The 18,206-nt window shown below is 46.2% G+C and overlaps 1 protein-coding gene across 1 annotated transcript; it reads right to left on the bottom strand.

The window, feature by feature from the left end:
- Positions 1–11,229: 11,229 nt before the first annotated feature.
- Positions 11,230–17,248, bottom strand: LOC109770756 (glycine--tRNA ligase, mitochondrial 1). The gene is made up of 9 exons (XM_020329466.4): positions 16,888–17,248; positions 14,980–15,362; positions 14,786–14,903; positions 13,914–14,108; positions 13,608–13,832; positions 13,123–13,182; positions 12,899–12,979; positions 12,415–12,820; positions 11,230–11,712 (listed from the first exon to the last, which is right to left on the bottom strand). Exons 1-9 carry the CDS (start codon positions 17,167–17,169, stop codon positions 11,462–11,464), a joined length of 2,001 nt encoding a protein of 666 aa, XP_020185055.1. The 5' UTR covers positions 17,170–17,248; the 3' UTR covers positions 11,230–11,461.
- Positions 17,249–18,206: the final 958 nt, after the last annotated feature.

Below are 18,206 nucleotides of genomic sequence, written 5' to 3'. Positions count from 1 at the left end.
ACTGGATGTCTCACCTTTGAACTTTGGGTGGAAGTTTTGATATAGGTGTCTAACACAAAATATGTGTTCTGCGCTAACCAGATTTTCTCAAAAGCTTTGATTAAACCTTGCAATTTTTAGTGAAACAATTGTTAAACATTGAACTTAGCATGCATGAATTAACGCAAAAAAACGATGTAATGATCTAGACACAAGTGGCACACACCTTTTGCTTATCACTCATGTTAGTAAATGGTGATGTGTTAATGATGTTCAAGTCATTCTTGAGAGTAGTGAGAAACCATTCCCGAGAAAATGTGGACTCAACCTCTACCATACCCATTGCAATTCGGAAGATGCAATCATTTGGGTCTATCCCAACAGCTATAAGCAACACATCTTTATACTTGCTCTTCAGGTGACAACCATCAAACAAAAATAATTAGCATGCATCCATTAAAAAACATCTCTTGCAAGCATCATAGGACCATTATAATGATAACAAGTGATCCTAGGGAATTAGGCCATCCTTTTCCTTAACCTTGGTTGCACAAATAGTGAATTTGCTCCCTGGATTTCTTCTCCTCAATTCTTGTCCATAATCCCGTAGCATATCATATCATGTTGCCTCATCTCCATGTACGATATTAAGTGTTGCTCTCCTAGCCCTAGCTAGTTCATTCATACAGGACGGAGCTTAAACTGCTTCTGAACTTTCCTTCCAAATGTTCCCAAATCCATGCTCTTATTGTCTCTGAATTCTTCTAGGAATATCTATGTTAGATACTTAACTATCAAGCACTTGGAGTCCCATGTTTTATGACAAGTGTGCCATTGTACTCTCTTGTACCAATGTTTCAAGTTATGTTGTCTTTTGAAGTTTTCAACTTCCAAGGACAATCTACTTGACACACAACTTTCAATTTCTCTGCCTCATTTCTAAGTTTGTAGATCTTCACTCTTATTTTCACTATGTATGCAACTCTCTCAGTTCTCCAAATAATATGGGTTGCTGCTAGCCATCTCTGGATTTAATACCCTTAGTCTGTACCACTACTTCTCAAGTTCTTCTTTGGAAAGGTTTAAGTCATCATCATCCAAGGGACCATCTTCCTCAAAAATCTCTTCCTCCTGTTCATTGTTGTCATTCAGTGTTGCATCCGCATTCTAAGCAAACAAGTCATCATCTCCATGTTCATAATCGTAGTTACTCTCATAGAAATCCGAGTCATTTTGTAACGCCCCGGATTCGATGCGCCAGGTGTCTTCCAGTTATTCGCCGTCGTTGCCATGTCATTCGCTTGCGTGTTGCACTTTGCCATGTCATCATCTGCATGTTTTTCGAAACTTGCATCCGGTCCTTTTCCCCGTTGTCCGTTTCGCGATCCGACACTCCCACACGCGCCCGTCGCCCCTCTCAGACCTTGTTTCGTGAGCGGGAGAAAAATGTTCTTGGAATAGGCCGAGATTTGCCGAGTGGCCTTGCTATATCACCGGCAGGCCGCCTGTCAAATTTCGTTCCATTTGGAGGTCGTTTGATGCCCCAACAGTTAACCGCGTACCCCGAAAATCCCTTCTCTTTGCAGCCCAGCACCTCTTCACACAGCCCACCTATCCCATCCTAACCCCCTCCATGCTCTCGATCGTTCGATCACGATCGTGTGGGCGAAAACCGCACCCCATTTGGACTCTCCTACCTCCCTCTACCTATAAATATGTGCCTCCCCCGAAATCTCGCAGTCCAAACCTTAGCCTTCGTCCTCCTTGCGCCGCCGGACACGCCCGCCCCGCGCCGGACAGATCCCGCCGTCGCCCGCAGCCAACCAGGACCCGCCACGTCGCCCCTAGCCGTCCCCGCCGCCGTAGGCCCGCCGCGGGCCCAGATCCGGCCCTCCCCGGCCCGTCGCCTCGCCCGCTCCCCGCCGAGTCAACGCCCCGCCGCCCGGTCCGGCCTCCGCCGCCCCGCGCACGCCGGACCTCGTCGGCCGTCCGCGCCCCGCCGCCGCGACCCCGCGCGCTGCCTGGCCGACCGCCGCCGGACCCCGCGCCATCCGCCTCCGCGCTCCGCCGCCGGTTGCCGCCCGCCGGCGCTGCGCCTCCGCCCCGTCCCCTCGTCTTCGTCGTCGCCGGCCGCCTCCGCCGCCGTCGCCGGATCCGGACGGGTGGGATGAGATCCACCTGTCCCGGAACCAAACGCGCTTCCCCGTCCCGCTTCGCGCCGTCCAGGGTCCTCCCCGTCCAATTTTTCGGAGGGTATATTTCTGCTAAGTCCCTGAGAAATCATATTATGTTGCATACTTTGACCTGCTGTAACTTCGTGCTCGCTGCTCCGATTTGCACGCATAATATACCAAAATGTTCCTCACGAGATTCTATTTATTTTGTTCCATTGAGCCATGTTTGTTTGAGCTCATCTTGATGCCCTAATAATCGTTGCAAGAGTGCTACATGATGTTAACTGCTGTCTGTTATCAGAACTTGGTGATTTGTCTTTTTCATTGCATTTTGTGTGTGCATCCGATGAGCATGAGATCTACATGGGTCTTGTACTACATCATGTCATGTTTACAGGGGTGATTGTCTTATATTTTTGTGATCTATGTGGTGACTAGCACAAGCATGCAAAGTAGCCTCAATGATGTTGCTGATTTCTGTGACTTAGTCATTTCTGCTAAGTCTGAGTCTGTTATATTTTGTTGCTATATAAACCTGCTGTCACCATGAGTTTTATGCATAATCTGGAGATGTTCATTAAGGATGTTTTGTTATACATGTTATGTGCTATCCATCCATGCCCTTGGATGCATTGATAGCCTGATGTAGCTTGTTGTAATCATGCTCTAAAATTGCTAAATAATGTTGCTGTCAGCCTGTTAACATGAAGTTCAGTTTTGACATGTGTTTTGCTAGTGATCCATGCATCCTATGAACTTTCTCTTGCCATTCTTAGATTCATGAATATGCCTTCTTACTGTTGGTTACCTTGTCATGCCATGAAATGCTTTGTGATGAGTGATTTGAGCTCGCAAAGATGCCTTCATAATTATGTTTATGCCATGCTCAGTTTTTCTGCTAAGTCTGAATCTGTTTATGAAACTTGCTATGTTTACATGGGTGCCATCATATCTTCTGTGCCTTTTTGGCTCGTGATCAGTAAGGGACTTTTGTTCTATGCAATTAGTAGATTCATGCCATGCCTTTGTTTGCTATGATATGTTCCTGTAGCATGTTGTTTGATAGCTCCAAACTTTGCAACCTGATGTTATTTCTGCCATGCCCAGTGATTTCTGCTAAGTCTGTGAATCTGGTATTATTTGCAATCTTGCCATGTCCTTTTGAGCATGTTCTAGTGATTTCTAGAGATAGCTCAGTGTGCATGTTTTGCAATGCTTTACCTATACATCATGTCCATGCCTTTTGCTCTCATGATAGGATGTTGTAGCATATTGTTTTGATGCTTGCAAGATGACCGTCACCTTGGATCTCACTACTATCATTGCTATGCTAGTTACTTCGTTCTATCGCTATGCTGCGCTACCTATCACTTGCTCTTCAAGCCTCCCAAATTGCCATGTCAGCCTCTAACCTTTGTCACCCTTCCTAGCAAACCGTTGTTTGGCTATGTTACTGCTTTTGCTCAGCCCCTCTTATAGCGTTGCTAGTTGCAGGTGAAGATGAAGATTGCTCCATGTTGGTTTATGTTGATGTTGGGATATCACAATATCTCTTATATTATTAATGCATCTATATACTTGGTAAAGGGTGGAAGGCTCGGCCTTATGCCTGGCGTTTTGTTCCACTCTTGCCGCCCTAGTTTCTGTCATGCCGGTGTTATGTTCCTTGATTTTGCGTCCCTTACGCGGTTGGGTGATTTATGGGACCCCCTTGACAGTTTGCTTTGAATATAACTCGTCCAGCAAGGCCCAACCTTGGTTTTACCATTTGCCTACCTAAGCCTTTTTCCCTTGGGAGTCGCGCTCTCGAGGGTCATCTTTATTTTACCCCCCCCCCCCGGGCCAGTGCTCCTCTGAGTGTTGGTCCAAACTAGAGCCCTTTGCAGCGCCACCTCGGGGAAACTTGAGGCTTGGTTTTAGTTGTACGGATTGCTCATCCGGTGTGCCCTGAGAACGAGATATGTGCCGCTCCTATCGGGATTTGTCGGCACATTCGGGCGGCTTTGCTGGTCTTGTTTTATCATTGTCGAAATGTCTTGTAAACCGGGATTCCGAGACTGATCGGGTCTTCCCGGGAGAAGGAATATCCTTCGTTGACCGTGAGAGCTTATAATGGGCTAAGTTGGGACACCCCTACAGGGTATAAACTTTCGAGAGCCGTGCCCGCGGTTATGTGGCAGATGGGAATTTGTTAATGTCCGGTTGTAGAGAACTTGACACTTGACTTAACTAAAACGCATCAACCGCGTGTGTAGCCGTGATGGTCTCTTTTCGGCGGAGTCCGGGAAGTGAACACGGTTTCTGGGTTATGTGTGACGTAAGTAGGAGTTCAGGATCACTTCTTGATCATTGCTAGTTTCACGACCGTTCCATTGCTTCTCTTCTCGCTCTTATTTGCGTAGGTTAGCCACCATATCATGCTTAGTCGCTGCTGCAACCTCACCACTTTACCCCCTTCCTTACCCATTAAACTTTGCTAGTCTTGATACCCATGGTAATGGGATTGCTGAGTCCTCGTGGCTCACAGATTACTACAACACCAGTTGCAGGTACAGGTTTTGCGATGATCATGACGCGAGAGCGATGTTACTTGTTTTGGAGTTCTTCTTCTTCTGCTTCTTCTTCGATCAGGGGATAGGTTCCAGGTCGACAGTCTGGGCTAGCAGGGTGGATGTCATTTGAGCTTCTGTTTGTGTTTCATCCGTAGTCGGATGTTGATCTTATGTATGATGTATTGATGTATTCTTGGGGCGTTTGTGCCTTTTGTATGTTTCCCCATCTATTATGTAATGTTGACGTAATGATATCCACCTTGCAAAAGCGTTTCAATATGCGGGTCTATCCTTGGTGGGACCTTCGAGTTCCTCTCGGATAGGGTCGCATATTGGGCGTGACACATTTTCAATGTCATCTTTTCCTTCCCATGTTCCCTCTGATTCTCCTCCTCCCCTGGTTACATGTGCATCCCCTGCTTCTTCTGTCTCATTTGCATTTGCAACATTGCCACCAAAAGTTCCCTCTCCAGACTACCAAGACCTTGGAAGTGGTGGGCATCCATTTAGTATGACATCATCATACAATGTCATGATCTTGTTCTTCTCATCTAGTACATCCAATGTCTTGGCTTCTTTGCTTGCACTCATCATTGCAGTTATTGCTTCAGCACTGTCCACACAAACTGGACTATCCACTATATTCTCCCTAGCAAGCACCATTACACCTTGATTAAGGATCTGTAGGGTCATAGTCTAGCCTAGACAAGAAGCACTTGACCATCCCCATTGACCATGGCTCAGCATGACAGTAGTCAAACACATCATGTGTGCAGCCAATATATGATCTGTTTGTGCCTTGTTTTACAAAAATTTCATTGTGCTCAATAGTTGAATTTCTTCTCCATTAGTCACTGCACAATTTGGAAGATGCACTTCTTAGTTCATAGAAGAATTTCTTCTAAGTGCAACATGTACACTGTAGATCACTACAACAAATGCCAATTTAATTGATGAACATTTGAACTCACAATGTACTGCAACATCTACTGTAAACCACTACAACATATAACATATGAAAATGCACCAAACACTATTCAAACATATGAGCTACAAATTATTAGAACTGACAATGCATTCAACAAATATATAAATCAAAATCCAATTAGGATATGAACTGCACATCTCATAACTAAAATGTACCAACCATATGCACAACAAGAGCATTAAACTGAATTATGCATTGAACATCACCTAATGCACTCTTTTCTCATATTACAGTAGCTAAAATCTATTCTTTTCTCATATTACAGTAGGTAAAATCATAATCCACGCAGTACCAATATGCATATAACAGAATAAATGTTAGCCCATTCTCTGAACTTGCATCCGCAACACACAACAACGCAGAAATGTACCCACATAATCTGCACACAATAACTTTTCCCCCAAAATCCCATCAAAACATCACCTGCATCGATGCATTCAAAACTACCCTCTTGTTCCCCCAAAATCCCATCTTCTAAATGCGCCCACTTTTTCCCCAAAATCCCCTCAAAGCATCACATAACCCTAGCCTCAATCCTCCAAGCCATTACCTACTACCACTTCCTCATGACTAGTACTACGGATACACACAAGAACCACCTAAATATCAGTCAAAATCGTCAAGAACTGGACTAATCATCGACGGCTCAAAACCTAACCAACCTAATGCGGCCATGGGTTGGGTTTGTACCACACTAAGGAGGGAACTCTGGTGGTTCCCGAAGCCACGGCTCCATGCCGTTCTCGATCATCGGCGTCGAGGTCCACAATGGCGTCACCCGGGGTCGCCTCGGAGACATCAAGGACACGAAGGACACGAAGAGCCCCTGGCTTTGGTTCCAGTTTGTGGTAGGGGCATTTTTCTAATTTTCCCATGCCGACCGTGCAGTTGAGGGCCTACAAGGAATTTTAGTGCAACACAAGGGGTTTTCTGCATAATTGTGGCTGCGGCCCTACACTGTCAATGTGGCACACCACGCAGCAGTGATTCGAACTGTTTTGTAGTACGAAACAGTTTCAACAATATAGTTAATGACTTTAGTGGGGGTTTTAAGTTCTGTATGACTCTGTTCCCACCAGGACAATTTTATGTACTAATTGTGGTGTTAACCCAAAAAAGAATATCTAGGAATACTTCTATTGTCGGATCAAGATAACTCACATTGTTAGAGTAAATCCGAGGCATACCGTCGATCATCCGAGGACCAAGCAATCACATGAGCACGACACCGAGATTTGTTAACGAGGTTCACCGATATGGCTACATCCCCGTGAAGGAAATATGCTCTAGAGGCAATAATAAAGTTATTATTTATTTCCTTATTTCATGATAAATGTTTATTATTCATGCTAGAATTGTATTAACCGGAAACATAATACATGTGTGAATACATAGACAAACAGAGTGTCACTAGTATGCCTCTACTTGACTAGCTCGTTAATCAAAGATGGTTGAGTTTCCTAGCCATGGACATGAGTTGTCATTTGATTAACGGGATCACATCATTAGGAGAATGATGTGATTGACTTGACCCATTCCGTTATCTTAGCACTCGATCGTTTAGTATTCTGCTATTGCTTTCTTCATGACTTATACATGTTCCTATGACTATGAGATTATGCAATTCCCGTTTACCGGAGGAACACTTTGTGTGCTACCAAACGTCACAACGTAACTGGGTAATTATAAATGTGCTCTACAGGTGTCTCCAAAGGTACTTGTTGGGTTGGCGTATTTCGAGATTAGGATTTGTCACTCCGATTGTTGGAGAGGTATCTCTGGGCCCACTCGGTAATGCACATCACTATAAGCCTTGCAAGCATTGCAGCTAATGAGTTAGTTGTGGGATGATGTATTACGGAACGAGTAAAGAGACTTGCCGGTAACGAGATTGAACTAGGTATTGAGATACCGACGATCGAATCTCGGGTAAGTAACATACCGATGACAAAGGGAACAACGTATGTTGTTATGCGGTCTGACCGATAAAGATCTTCGTAGAATATGTGGGAGCCAATATGAGCATCCAGGTTCCGCTATTGGTTATTGACCGGAGATGTGTCTCGGTCATGTCTGCATAGTTCTCGAACCCGTAGGGTCCGCACGCTTAACGTTTCGATGACAGTTATATTATGAGTTTATATGTTTTGATGTACCTAAGGTTGTTCGGAGTCCCAGATGTGATCACGGACATGACGAGGAGCCTCGAAATGGTCGAGACATGAAGATTGATATATTGGAAGCCTATGTTTGGATATCGGAAGTGTTCCGGGTGAAATCGGGATTTTACCGGAGTACCGGGAGGTTACCGGAACCCGCGGGGCCTTAATGGGCCATAGTGGGCCTTAGTGGAGAAGAGGAGAGGCGGCCAGGGCAGGGCCGTGCGCCCCTCCCCCCCTAGTCCGAATAGGACAAGGAGAGGGGGGCGCCCCCCCCCTTTCCTTCCTCTCTCCCTCCTCTTTCCCCCTCCACTCCTAATCCAACAAGGAAAAGGGAGGGAGTCCTACTCCCGGTGGGAGTAGGACTCCTCCTGGCGCGCCCCCTCCTGGCCGGCCGCACCTCCCCCCTTGCTCCTTTATATACGGGGGCAGGGGGCACCCTAGAGATACAATAATTGATCGTTTGATCTTTTAGCCGTGTGCGGTGCCCCCCTCCACCATAGTCCACCTCGACAATACCGTAGCGATGCTTAGGCGAAGCCCTGCGTCGGTAGAACATCATCATCGTCACCACGCCGTCGTGCTGACGAAACTCTCCCTCAACACTCGGCTGGATCGGAGTTCGAGGGACATTATCGGGCTGAACATGTGCTGAACTCGGAGGTGCCGTGCGTTCGGTACTTGATCGGTCAGATCGTGAAGACGTACGACTACATCAACCGCGTTGTGCTAACGCTTCCGCTTTCGGTCTACGAGGGTACGTGGACAGCACTCTCCCCTCTCGTTGCTATGCATCACCATGATCTTGCGTGTGCGTAGGAATTTTTTTGAAATTACTACGTTACCCAACACCCCAGGGCCTGACTACGGGCGCTCCTCCCCGTGACACCGTCACAATACCGCACACCGGCCACCCAGGCGCCGGCACACGCCGCCGGCTCCCCCTTGCGCGCATGTGCTATTATGTTGGCATAGTTTACATCGTGTGTCTACCCTCGCTATATATGAGAGGCCTAGGATACAAGTGTCCTACTAGGACACGACTCCATATCCTATGTAAACACAATACAACTCATAGTCTAACTGTAACCTACCTTGTACACAATATTCGACACAACTCTAACAAACTCCACCTTGGCGAATATTCTCGACCACCTTGAATTCGTCAACGCGTCAAACTTCCATGTACATTAGACTTGAGCTTATCCCATGAGAACCGTTGCTACTCCAAAGACTCCATATGACTCCACCTGCAACTTGTAGTCCCTTCTTTTCTTGACCACAGCCAACACTCGAGCAAAATTAAGTTCCTTGTTACTCTAGTTTGTGCTCCCAACTTTCAGAGTATCCGTCAACACCATCACACGCCATCACACACGATCACTAACCTGCATGACAGTGAACAACTCACATATTGGTGTCGCATATAAGAGTTACCTGAACTCAACATCACCGCTCCTTTCTTGACTGCCTGTCTGAAACTTGAAGGAATTTCACCATTGTTTTTAGTCATCCCAAGTCAAATTCGCAGTTGTCTCATCACATGTATGACCATCAGAGCCCTGGCCCGTCTCCATGTCCGTGCATACCGCACGCCTCGCCGCTATTACCACGCCGAGCCTCCACTGTCCCGGTCGAGTCTCAAGGGTCGCGGACCCACACCACTCACCCCCCACTGCAGAGTACCACCGATCATCACCGACCGATGACGAGTTTCACGCTTCCATCAGACCACTGGCCTCCAGTCTGAACTAAGTGTCCCTCGCTTTTCCCGCTGAATAGGCTTCGACTCTCTATGCACTTACGCCGTAACCCCTCAATCAGCATCGAGTGAAGTCCGCCAGACTCCAGCTCCACCTTCAACATGACTCCATGGTAGATGATCAGTCCACCCCTGCGCCTCGTCGACTTCAAGCTCCGTCTACACACCACCTTGAATCAATCCCGCGCCATAGTCTTGTCGAAGCCGCACAAGCCCTCGGGCCTGCGCCACGTGTTTCCACGTCCCAGAAGTCGGTCACCATCAGCATCACGCTCCTATGTCGTCGTTGCCGATCCCACCACCGTCTTCTGTACCAACCGACTTGCATCGATCCGTCAGACTGTACAGTCCAACCCAGCCGAAGTAGTCCGGCTGCATGACACGCTCGAGGCTCCCAAATCGTCTTCCGCGAATTTTCATCCATCACATCACAACTCCATCCTAGCTGAATTGACTTCCCGCAACGCCTTTAAGCATCTTTGTTATGCCAACAAATCTTTCACTCTTGTCTGCCATAACCCAAGGTTTTCAGTTCCATGAACTTCTCCACCTTAAATCAGATACCCATTGGTGCCATAGTTCTTTGTACGATTGACTGTGTGAAAAATAATCCAAGCTATCAACGCAAAACACCCTCTGGTCTTCTCACGTGGCGTAGCTCATAAGCCCAACTCCGAATGCTAGCTTTTGCCTTGTCAATGTCCCAGCTAGTACGTATCGCTTGATGGATTTCTTTTGCTGATTTGATCTGTTGCCTTCGTCCGTGCCGTACACGAGGACCCGGTCCTCTTTTTGGTCCAAAACAAATCTCGTATGAAACCTTTCCAGCTGTGAGTCCAACTCTCCGTGTATGCCAAGCCGCCGCTGCTATTGGGCCCTGCCCACGTATGGGCCACACGAACAAACAGGCCTCCACGCGCTAGCCGTCTGTACCGCCGCCACGCGCTACTGTCGCTCGCATCTCGCCGAGTCAACGCATGAACCGATGACCGATCTCACCAAGAACTCGCCCGATCTGCCGAATCGACTGCACGACCTGCTGCTACAAGGCCGCAACTCACTGCAAAGCATCCAACCACGCGACTGCTTCTTGCACACGCTCCGCTGATCCAATTTCGTCGAGAACCACACCGGCCACCGCAGCCAGCTACTTCTCAAACTCGATACTTCCTCTAGATCAACACGATCCGCATCGATCTCAAACCTTGCTCATGATACCACTTGTTAGAGTAAATCCGAGGCATACCGTCGATCATCCGAGGACCAAGCAATCACACGAGCACGACATCAAGATTTGTTAACGAGATTCACCGATATGGCTACATCTCCGAGACCTGACTACGGGCGCTCCTCCCCGTGACACCATCACAATACCGCACACCGGCCACCCGGGCGCCGGCACACGCCGCCGGCTCTCCCTTGCGCATCTGTGCTATTATGTTGGCATAAGTTATATCGTGTGTCTACCCTCGCTATATATGAGAGGCCTAGAATACAAGTGTCCTACTAGGACACGACTCCATATCCTATGTAAACACAATACAACTCATAGTCTAACTGTAACCTACCTTGTACACAATATTCGACACAACTCTAACACACATGACAAACAATATCAATCCGACCAAAAGAAAATCATGCACACGTCTCTTCCATTTAATCACACGAGATGAGCATGTAGATACAGTAAATATTGACAGGGAACGGATGAAAACCATACGTGAAGGGAAAACAGGACTAGGATTACAGGGCAACGCTCTATTAGTATTTCTGTTAACAGGACACACATCGGAAACTCAGGAAGCCAAACATCATTCAACCCATGGAAGACTCTTCGACTGTACCCTTCAGGTTTCTGAAGCTTCTTCCTCATCGGTGGCCAAGGCGGTATGTGCTGGGTATCTCCACATGATGTCTGCCCAGGTGCTCTGCCCATCGGTCACTTCCTTCACAACCAAAGCCACCTCGTCGACCTCCACACGGATCTGATCCTTGCTGTCCCGGTCACGAACAGTCACACTTGTAGTTGAGTCGACTGTGATCGCCAGGGGGACGCCGATTTCGTCTGTCCTTGCATACCGCTTACCAATCGAAGTGCCTGCAACAAGTAGTACCAGAGGCACAAATTACTTGCCAAATGTACAAGATAGTGTTTCCCCTCCTGGCAAAAAATGAACTGAGGCGAATTTGCGATGCTCGCCAACTAAACTTGCCATCCTCGACGAACACAAATTGCCATGAAAAATATTCAATTTGCCATTGCCTAAAAATCTGATGTTTGCTGGATATTCGGGTCCTAAAAAAATAGTCTAGTATGGAAATTGACATAATAGCCTATTTTGAAGAACGAATTCTGTTGCATGATTCATTCAATAGAAACATGTTGAAAAGAAAACAGAAACCAGGTTCCAATAAAATAATCCACTGAAATAGTGCAACAAATATCGAAGTTCACCAAGGCAGCAAACTGGACAGAAGTTTAAGAAATTGATGATATCTCATGCGGTAAATATCAACATTTTAACTAAATGTTTTGATATTTAACCTATTTTACCAAAGAATGCCTAGTGGAACTTTGGACCTACAAGCGACCACAAGCAGTTTACAGTCAATCGACAAAATATCAAGAACTAGTTCTCATCCATCTCACTCTGGAAGGAGAAAATATCAGTAAGGTGAACCAAAGATCAAAAGCAAAATTTAGGTGTAAATGGAGAACCAATCATAATATGCAAATTGCAACGCTTCATATGGCTAGAATAGAAATAAACGCGATGGTTTTCTATAAGTTCAGTGGTACCTGTGATGTCGATAATGTGAGAAATCCCTGCTGTTGTCAAAGCTTTTGAAATTTTCTTGGCAACAACATCAAATTTCTCAACCTTGACCAGCGGAAACACAGTACACTTAATTGGAGCAACAAGAGGGGGAAAACGAAACACATTCAACTGCTCATCATCTGTCTTGCCAGTCCTTTGATAGAAGCAATGTTCGAACAAGCAGTAAATAATTCTCCCTATGCCAAATGATGGCTCTATGACAGAAGGAGTGAACTTCCTTTGATGTTCCTTTTTCTTCTCCATGTTAATTGAAACCATATTTCTCTTTATGGTAACATCCTTCCCAAGGGTACAAACCTTAAACTCAACATCCCCTTTAGACTCTAAAGCTGCTTTCATACCCAGAGCTTCAGTTTCACCCATGGCCTGTCAGCGGAGAAACTTAAGTGTTGGCCAACACAACAGCAATAAGATATGACAAGTCAATGTGGAGACGAAACTTACTTCCAATGCTTCGAGAACCATCTTTTGGTCCCCTTTGAATGCAAGACCAAGCTCCTTCTTTGATGGGGTTATAACTAACTTCTGAATGTGCCAAGAAGAAACTTATCATTAGCAAAGAAGATAATTCGAGAAACTCACCAAAGCATCAAACTGCAAATGTTTCAGTAGTAATAATTCAATTATTCAGTGTACAATGAGAAACTTGTATCATAAATAAGCCTCACCTCCACTTCTCTGGGCTCTGCGAATTTTTCATGAGCTTCGAGTGGAACACCACTTTTATCCTGCTCAATGTAGAGAGTAGGATAGTATTAGTTCTATTAGGATAGTCATGTGCAAAATACACTTCACACAGGAATACGTCAGCACTCCACTATTTTTTGGTCTAGAACTATAGAACAAAGGAGTACCAAAGAGGCGACAGTTAGTGGATGAAAAATGCACTTATCTCTTAATAAAAGGGACGAATACTTTCAAAAACTCTAATGGGAGAGTAGTTGAGCTAACAAAACATGTTTGACAATATAATTCCAATTATCCATAAAGTAACTCATTAACCTAAAAGAAATGGTGAAGGGTTGCGATTCCGTACAAGTGGTTTTCCAACAAGAAATATCCAGCTCTCGAGTTTGATACCGACGGATAGCTTTCGCAGTTGTATAGTACAGAAAACATTCTACTCGCAGTTCTACCGAATGATGATACATACCGAGTGGGCACGCAAGTCATACGCTGACCTATCAGCAATTCCAACACACTCGATCCATCCATAAGAGCATTCAATCTCTGCATCCCAACAATCAGCAGCATAGTGAGCCATTTCATTTGGCAGATGCTGCCGGAACCGTAGACGGTCTTTGTCAATCCCAAGCTGCGTCAAGAAGAGATAGACCCTTCCAATAAAGAAGCCAAGGGTCTCATTGTTCACAGTTCCCTGCCGGTTGCAGCAAGTGTTACTTAGACATACATCAAAATTAGTGGAATTAGACAATACTAGAAGTATACAAAATAGTACCTCAGAAACAGCTTCACCGAGCCTAACTCTAGTGGCGGATCTTCCTGTCAGTTGATCTTCTCTCGGAAACATCAGGAACTCTAGATCAGAAACATCACTAAACTTTGGATGAGACTTGTCCTCTGGGTCCACAAAGTGCTCAATCTCCGCCAACGTAAATTCACGGACTCTTAGAAGGCCTTGACGGGGAGATATCTAGTGAAACAAATTCGTCTTAGACCACAGAGGTTATTAAGCAATGCCCTACAGTTATTAGTAGTTATTGCACCGGTTTCCACCACAACCACTCCAGTTCATCTCAACAGTAACTGGATAATAAGTCGTTGGTAAAAACATATTTTTACCATTGAGTTACATTATTCATATAACCTTCGTTAAAATACAACTTCTTTTGTCATTTTCATCAGGTCAACTAGCTTTGACTGTCTCACTGCTAGTTTTGGCCCCAAAAGATCATTGTCAGTCTCGTAAGAGCATAAGGTTTCTTTGGAAAAAATAATCCCAGACGGGACGGCAAAAGAGAACAGGGTGTTGAAGGAACAGCAGCAAGATAAATAAGTACATTTTGTTGATGGTGGAAAGGAGAAGATAGCTTGAACCAGTGGCAAAAAACAGAGGAGCTCCTTGTATGTTGAATCCGAATACCCGACAAACAAACTGTTTTATGTACCAAACATGAACAATGCCATCAAAAAGAGTTTTTCATATGTTTTACATCACATGGTAGATTGCAAATTAAACACCGGCAAATATGTTAATGAGTAATCAATATAAACCCTTGTAAAGGTGTCAATGAGTAGAGGATCTAAACCCAAGAAAAATTGATAATAAAAGTAAAGATCCCAACAGAAGATTAAGCAGTTAAGTCATGCCTCGTTGCGGAAAGCCTGGCCGATTTGGGCTGCAGCGAAGGGTAGTTTGTTGCCATTGTAGTAATACAAGTCTTTGAAGTTCACAAAGATACCCTGTGCTGTCTCTGGCCTCATATACCTGAAAAACAGATGTAGCACATGAGCTAAAACTATATTGAACAAAAGAGAACATACTAAGCTGTTTTCAATCTCACCCTGTGCTCAAACCTGATGGTCCAATGGAAGTCTGAAACATGAGATTAAAGGGGTATGGATCTGACAATGGATTCTTTGTGTCAGGAGCAGCAATCCCATACTCCTTAATCTTAGCGCCTAATTGTTCTGCTGACAGATCATCCAAGACAGCAAGAATATGGTTTAATTCTTCTTCCTTCTGTGGTGACAATGTATTGTCATTCTCGAGCTTCTCCTTACAGAAGTCCTTGAGTAAGTGATCAGCACGATAACAGCTGCCTGTCTTTTCATCTTTAACCATCAAGTCCGTAAACTTTTCGACATGGCCAGAGGCCTTCAAGACAACTTCTGGTGTCACACATGGACAGTCCACCTCAAGCATCCCTTCCTCCAACACGAAATGCTAAGGAGGAGAAAAACACAAGTAGATGATAAGTTGGTTATCTATGCATAAAATATAAATACTGTGTTCTCAGAATTTACATAAGAAAATATATCAAATAATACTATGCTAAAGATTACTAGAATGATACCTTATGTATACATCGAGATTTAAATGCATGGATTTGGAACGTTTCTCATTTTCTTGTTATCATAGGGGTAACGTTCAGTGCACATCTCAATAACACTGAATTGTGACTTTTGTCTGTCACTAACATTAATGAATATTGCGGTTTCTAATTATTTGTTACTGAAATAGGTTGTTTTTTCCAGGGCATCAACAAAATCAACTTAGGAGCTAGTATAGCAGTAATCCAGCAGTCACTAGGCCCTGAGCAGGCGCCCAGCCAGCAGTTGAGATATACAGAACAGAGAGGAAAGAGGCACCGCCCCCCCCCCCCCCCCCCACCCACACACACACAGGTCAAACTGGATCACCAGTGTACCCGGCATTTGTGCAAATGTCATATGAGTGTCTGAGTTGGTTGACTCCAAGTGTACTAGTTGTACAGGTGTGGGTTGCATACTGAGGAAGCCAACAAAATAAACGTCTACCATCATTTTGCTTTCTGTGTACCCATTTTCTTTCTTATTTATCGCCATAGGCCCAAAGAGACTTCCCATCGATTCCGGTGTGGGGCAGAATGAACTGACTAGCAGTGAGTGGTTCGGCAGCGCAAGTGGACTCATTGACCAGAGCGCCCAAGTTGGTTGCTATTCCTTCTGTAACTAAGAGGGGGTAGTAAATTAGCTAGCAACATTTGCAACTTTCTAGACCCTCTGAGTCACAGTGTGGATCATTCTAGAATTTCTGCTAGTCAAACAGCATTAGGTTTCACCATCAGCATACAAAAAGAACCAACATCCTTACGACTAAGTTGATATTACTAGATGTACCATGAAATATAGCTTAATAATGTATACTTAAGTTTTTACTGAACACGGTATACTTTCATATAAATTGATGGTCAAGGTTTCACCTTGGAGACCTACAGTATGGCTTGGAAGTAGTAGAATTTAAGGCAGCAAGTTCAGTATAAGGTGATCAGTTCCTCCTAATCTCCTATATTCACAAAGCTAAAGTTTACAAGTTGAGGAAACCAGGCTAGTTTGCTGCTGATCAACAAAATGATTTAACTAGAAAGACGATCGCTCCAATTTACATTACAGGAGGAAAATTTAGCTCTAAAGTGTCAAAGTGGCCACATTTCTTGATTGGAAGCTAGCCAATTTCAGCAACGGGCACATGCTACACGACACCACAAGTAATACAAATGCAAAACAAACACGGCAAGTCGAGACCAAAACTGATCACCCAGTATAAGTAGCACCAACTGGAGCCTCTCTCGCCACAATTCATAACCAAAAAAGGCGAAAGGGGCCACATTCCCCTCGAAACCCACGAGGACTCGCCCCCAATCAAGAATCTCGTCAAACCAGGACTCTACAAGCTCGCGAAGTAGTAGAAAAGAGGCATGTCAGGCAACCTGGCGCCAGAAGGCGAGGACGTTTGCCTTGACGGCGCACCCCGGCGGCCCGTAGTCATAGAGCCCCGCGACGCCTCCGTAGATCTTGAAGGACGGCACGTAGAAGAGGCGCCGCTCGAGCGTGTTCCCCACCGCCACGCGGAACGCCTCCCGGTTACCCGCCATGGCTGCGAGCTTCCGGGTTGTTGAGGTGGCGCCAGCTGCAGCAGCTGCTAGGGTTTGGGGTGGGTGAGGTTTTGCTGCGATGGCGCGAGAGGCGGACGAGAGGAGGCGGAGGAGCATGGAGAGATGGGTCGTGCGGGGTTGGAGATGCGACGCGGGCAGCGAGACGCCGACGTCTGGGGCCCGCTAGCAGCGTGTGGTGACAGATGATTCACAAGCTATAGGCCTGGATAATAAGGCCTTGTACAATGGGGTGCTTAGAGAGATGCTTAAAAAAAACCGGGCGTTTCTGAAGCACCGGTGCCTATTTCTACAGAAGAGACGCTTAGTGAAGCGTATATCATGTACAAATAAGCACCGGTGCTTAAGAAAAACTGGTTTATTTCTCTAAGCACCTCCCATTGTACAAGGCCTAATGAAGTCGAAAAAAGAAGGACGGCCATAGAAAACATCCGTCGCCTGGTTGACCGTTGGATGGACGCGGGGCGTTCGATCTACCCATCCACGTGTGCAACCTCACTTGCAACAAGAGCGGTGTTAGAGCATCTCCAGCCGTTGGCCCCCCAGGAGGCGCTGAAAATCGCCCCCTGGGGGCGCACCGGCGCAAAACCGCGTGCTGGGGGCGTGATGGCCCCCAGTCGCGGCGCCCACGTTTTTTTTTTTTTGAAAATTAAATTCTGGCACAAACACGGCAAATTCAACCAAACTTCGGCGAGTTCATACATATTTAAAATATTTTACAAAAAAGGAAAAAAAACTACTAGGCCCGCCGTCTCCCTCGCCGCTCCTCACCGCCCGCCGCCCTTGCAGCTCTACATGCCGAGGAGGTTGTAGAACCGCGTGTAGTCGTCGCCGCCATCGTCGTCGTCGCCTCCTCCGCGGCCGCCGTCCCTGCTGCAACCCTCCCCAGGTTGGCGCGGCGGGTTGGACGGTCCGGGGGCGTCCTCGTCGTCGCCGGTGTCGAGGATCACCACGCCGTGCTCGTCCTCGCGCCCACGCTTGCGGGCGGCTATCTCCTCCAGGGCCCGGCGCTGCCGGACCATCTCGTTGCGGAGGTAGTCGTCCCGCGCCCACTGTAGGGCGTTCTCGTCGGAGAAGCCGCGCCGAGCTATCTCCTCGTATTCCGCGGGGAGGTCGGGCTCCGGCTTGGGCCTGAC

This window comes from Aegilops tauschii, chromosome 2 (assembly GCF_002575655.3).
Source record: "Aegilops tauschii subsp. strangulata cultivar AL8/78 chromosome 2, Aet v6.0, whole genome shotgun sequence".
Taxonomy (NCBI): Eukaryota; Viridiplantae; Streptophyta; class Magnoliopsida; order Poales; family Poaceae; genus Aegilops; species Aegilops tauschii.
The sequence above is the reverse complement of the archived record's forward strand: the minus strand, read 5'-3'. Positions and strand labels throughout refer to the sequence as shown.

What these genes read in the sequence shown, in the direction of transcription:
- LOC109770756 (XM_020329466.4), bottom strand. Translation starts at nt 17,169, where the DNA reads ATGCTCCTCCGCCTCCTCTCGTCCGCCTCTCGCGCCATCGCAGCAAAA. An exon ending in TCCTCGCCTTCTGGCGCCAG is followed by an intron (nt 15,363 to 16,887) that starts GTTGCCTGACAT and finishes TCTCCTCCTTAG; the next exon opens with CATTTCGTGTTGGAGGAAGG. An exon ending in TCGGTGAAGCTGTTTCTGAG is followed by an intron (nt 13,833 to 13,913) that starts GTACTATTTTGT and finishes TGCAACCGGCAG; the next exon opens with GGAACTGTGAACAATGAGAC.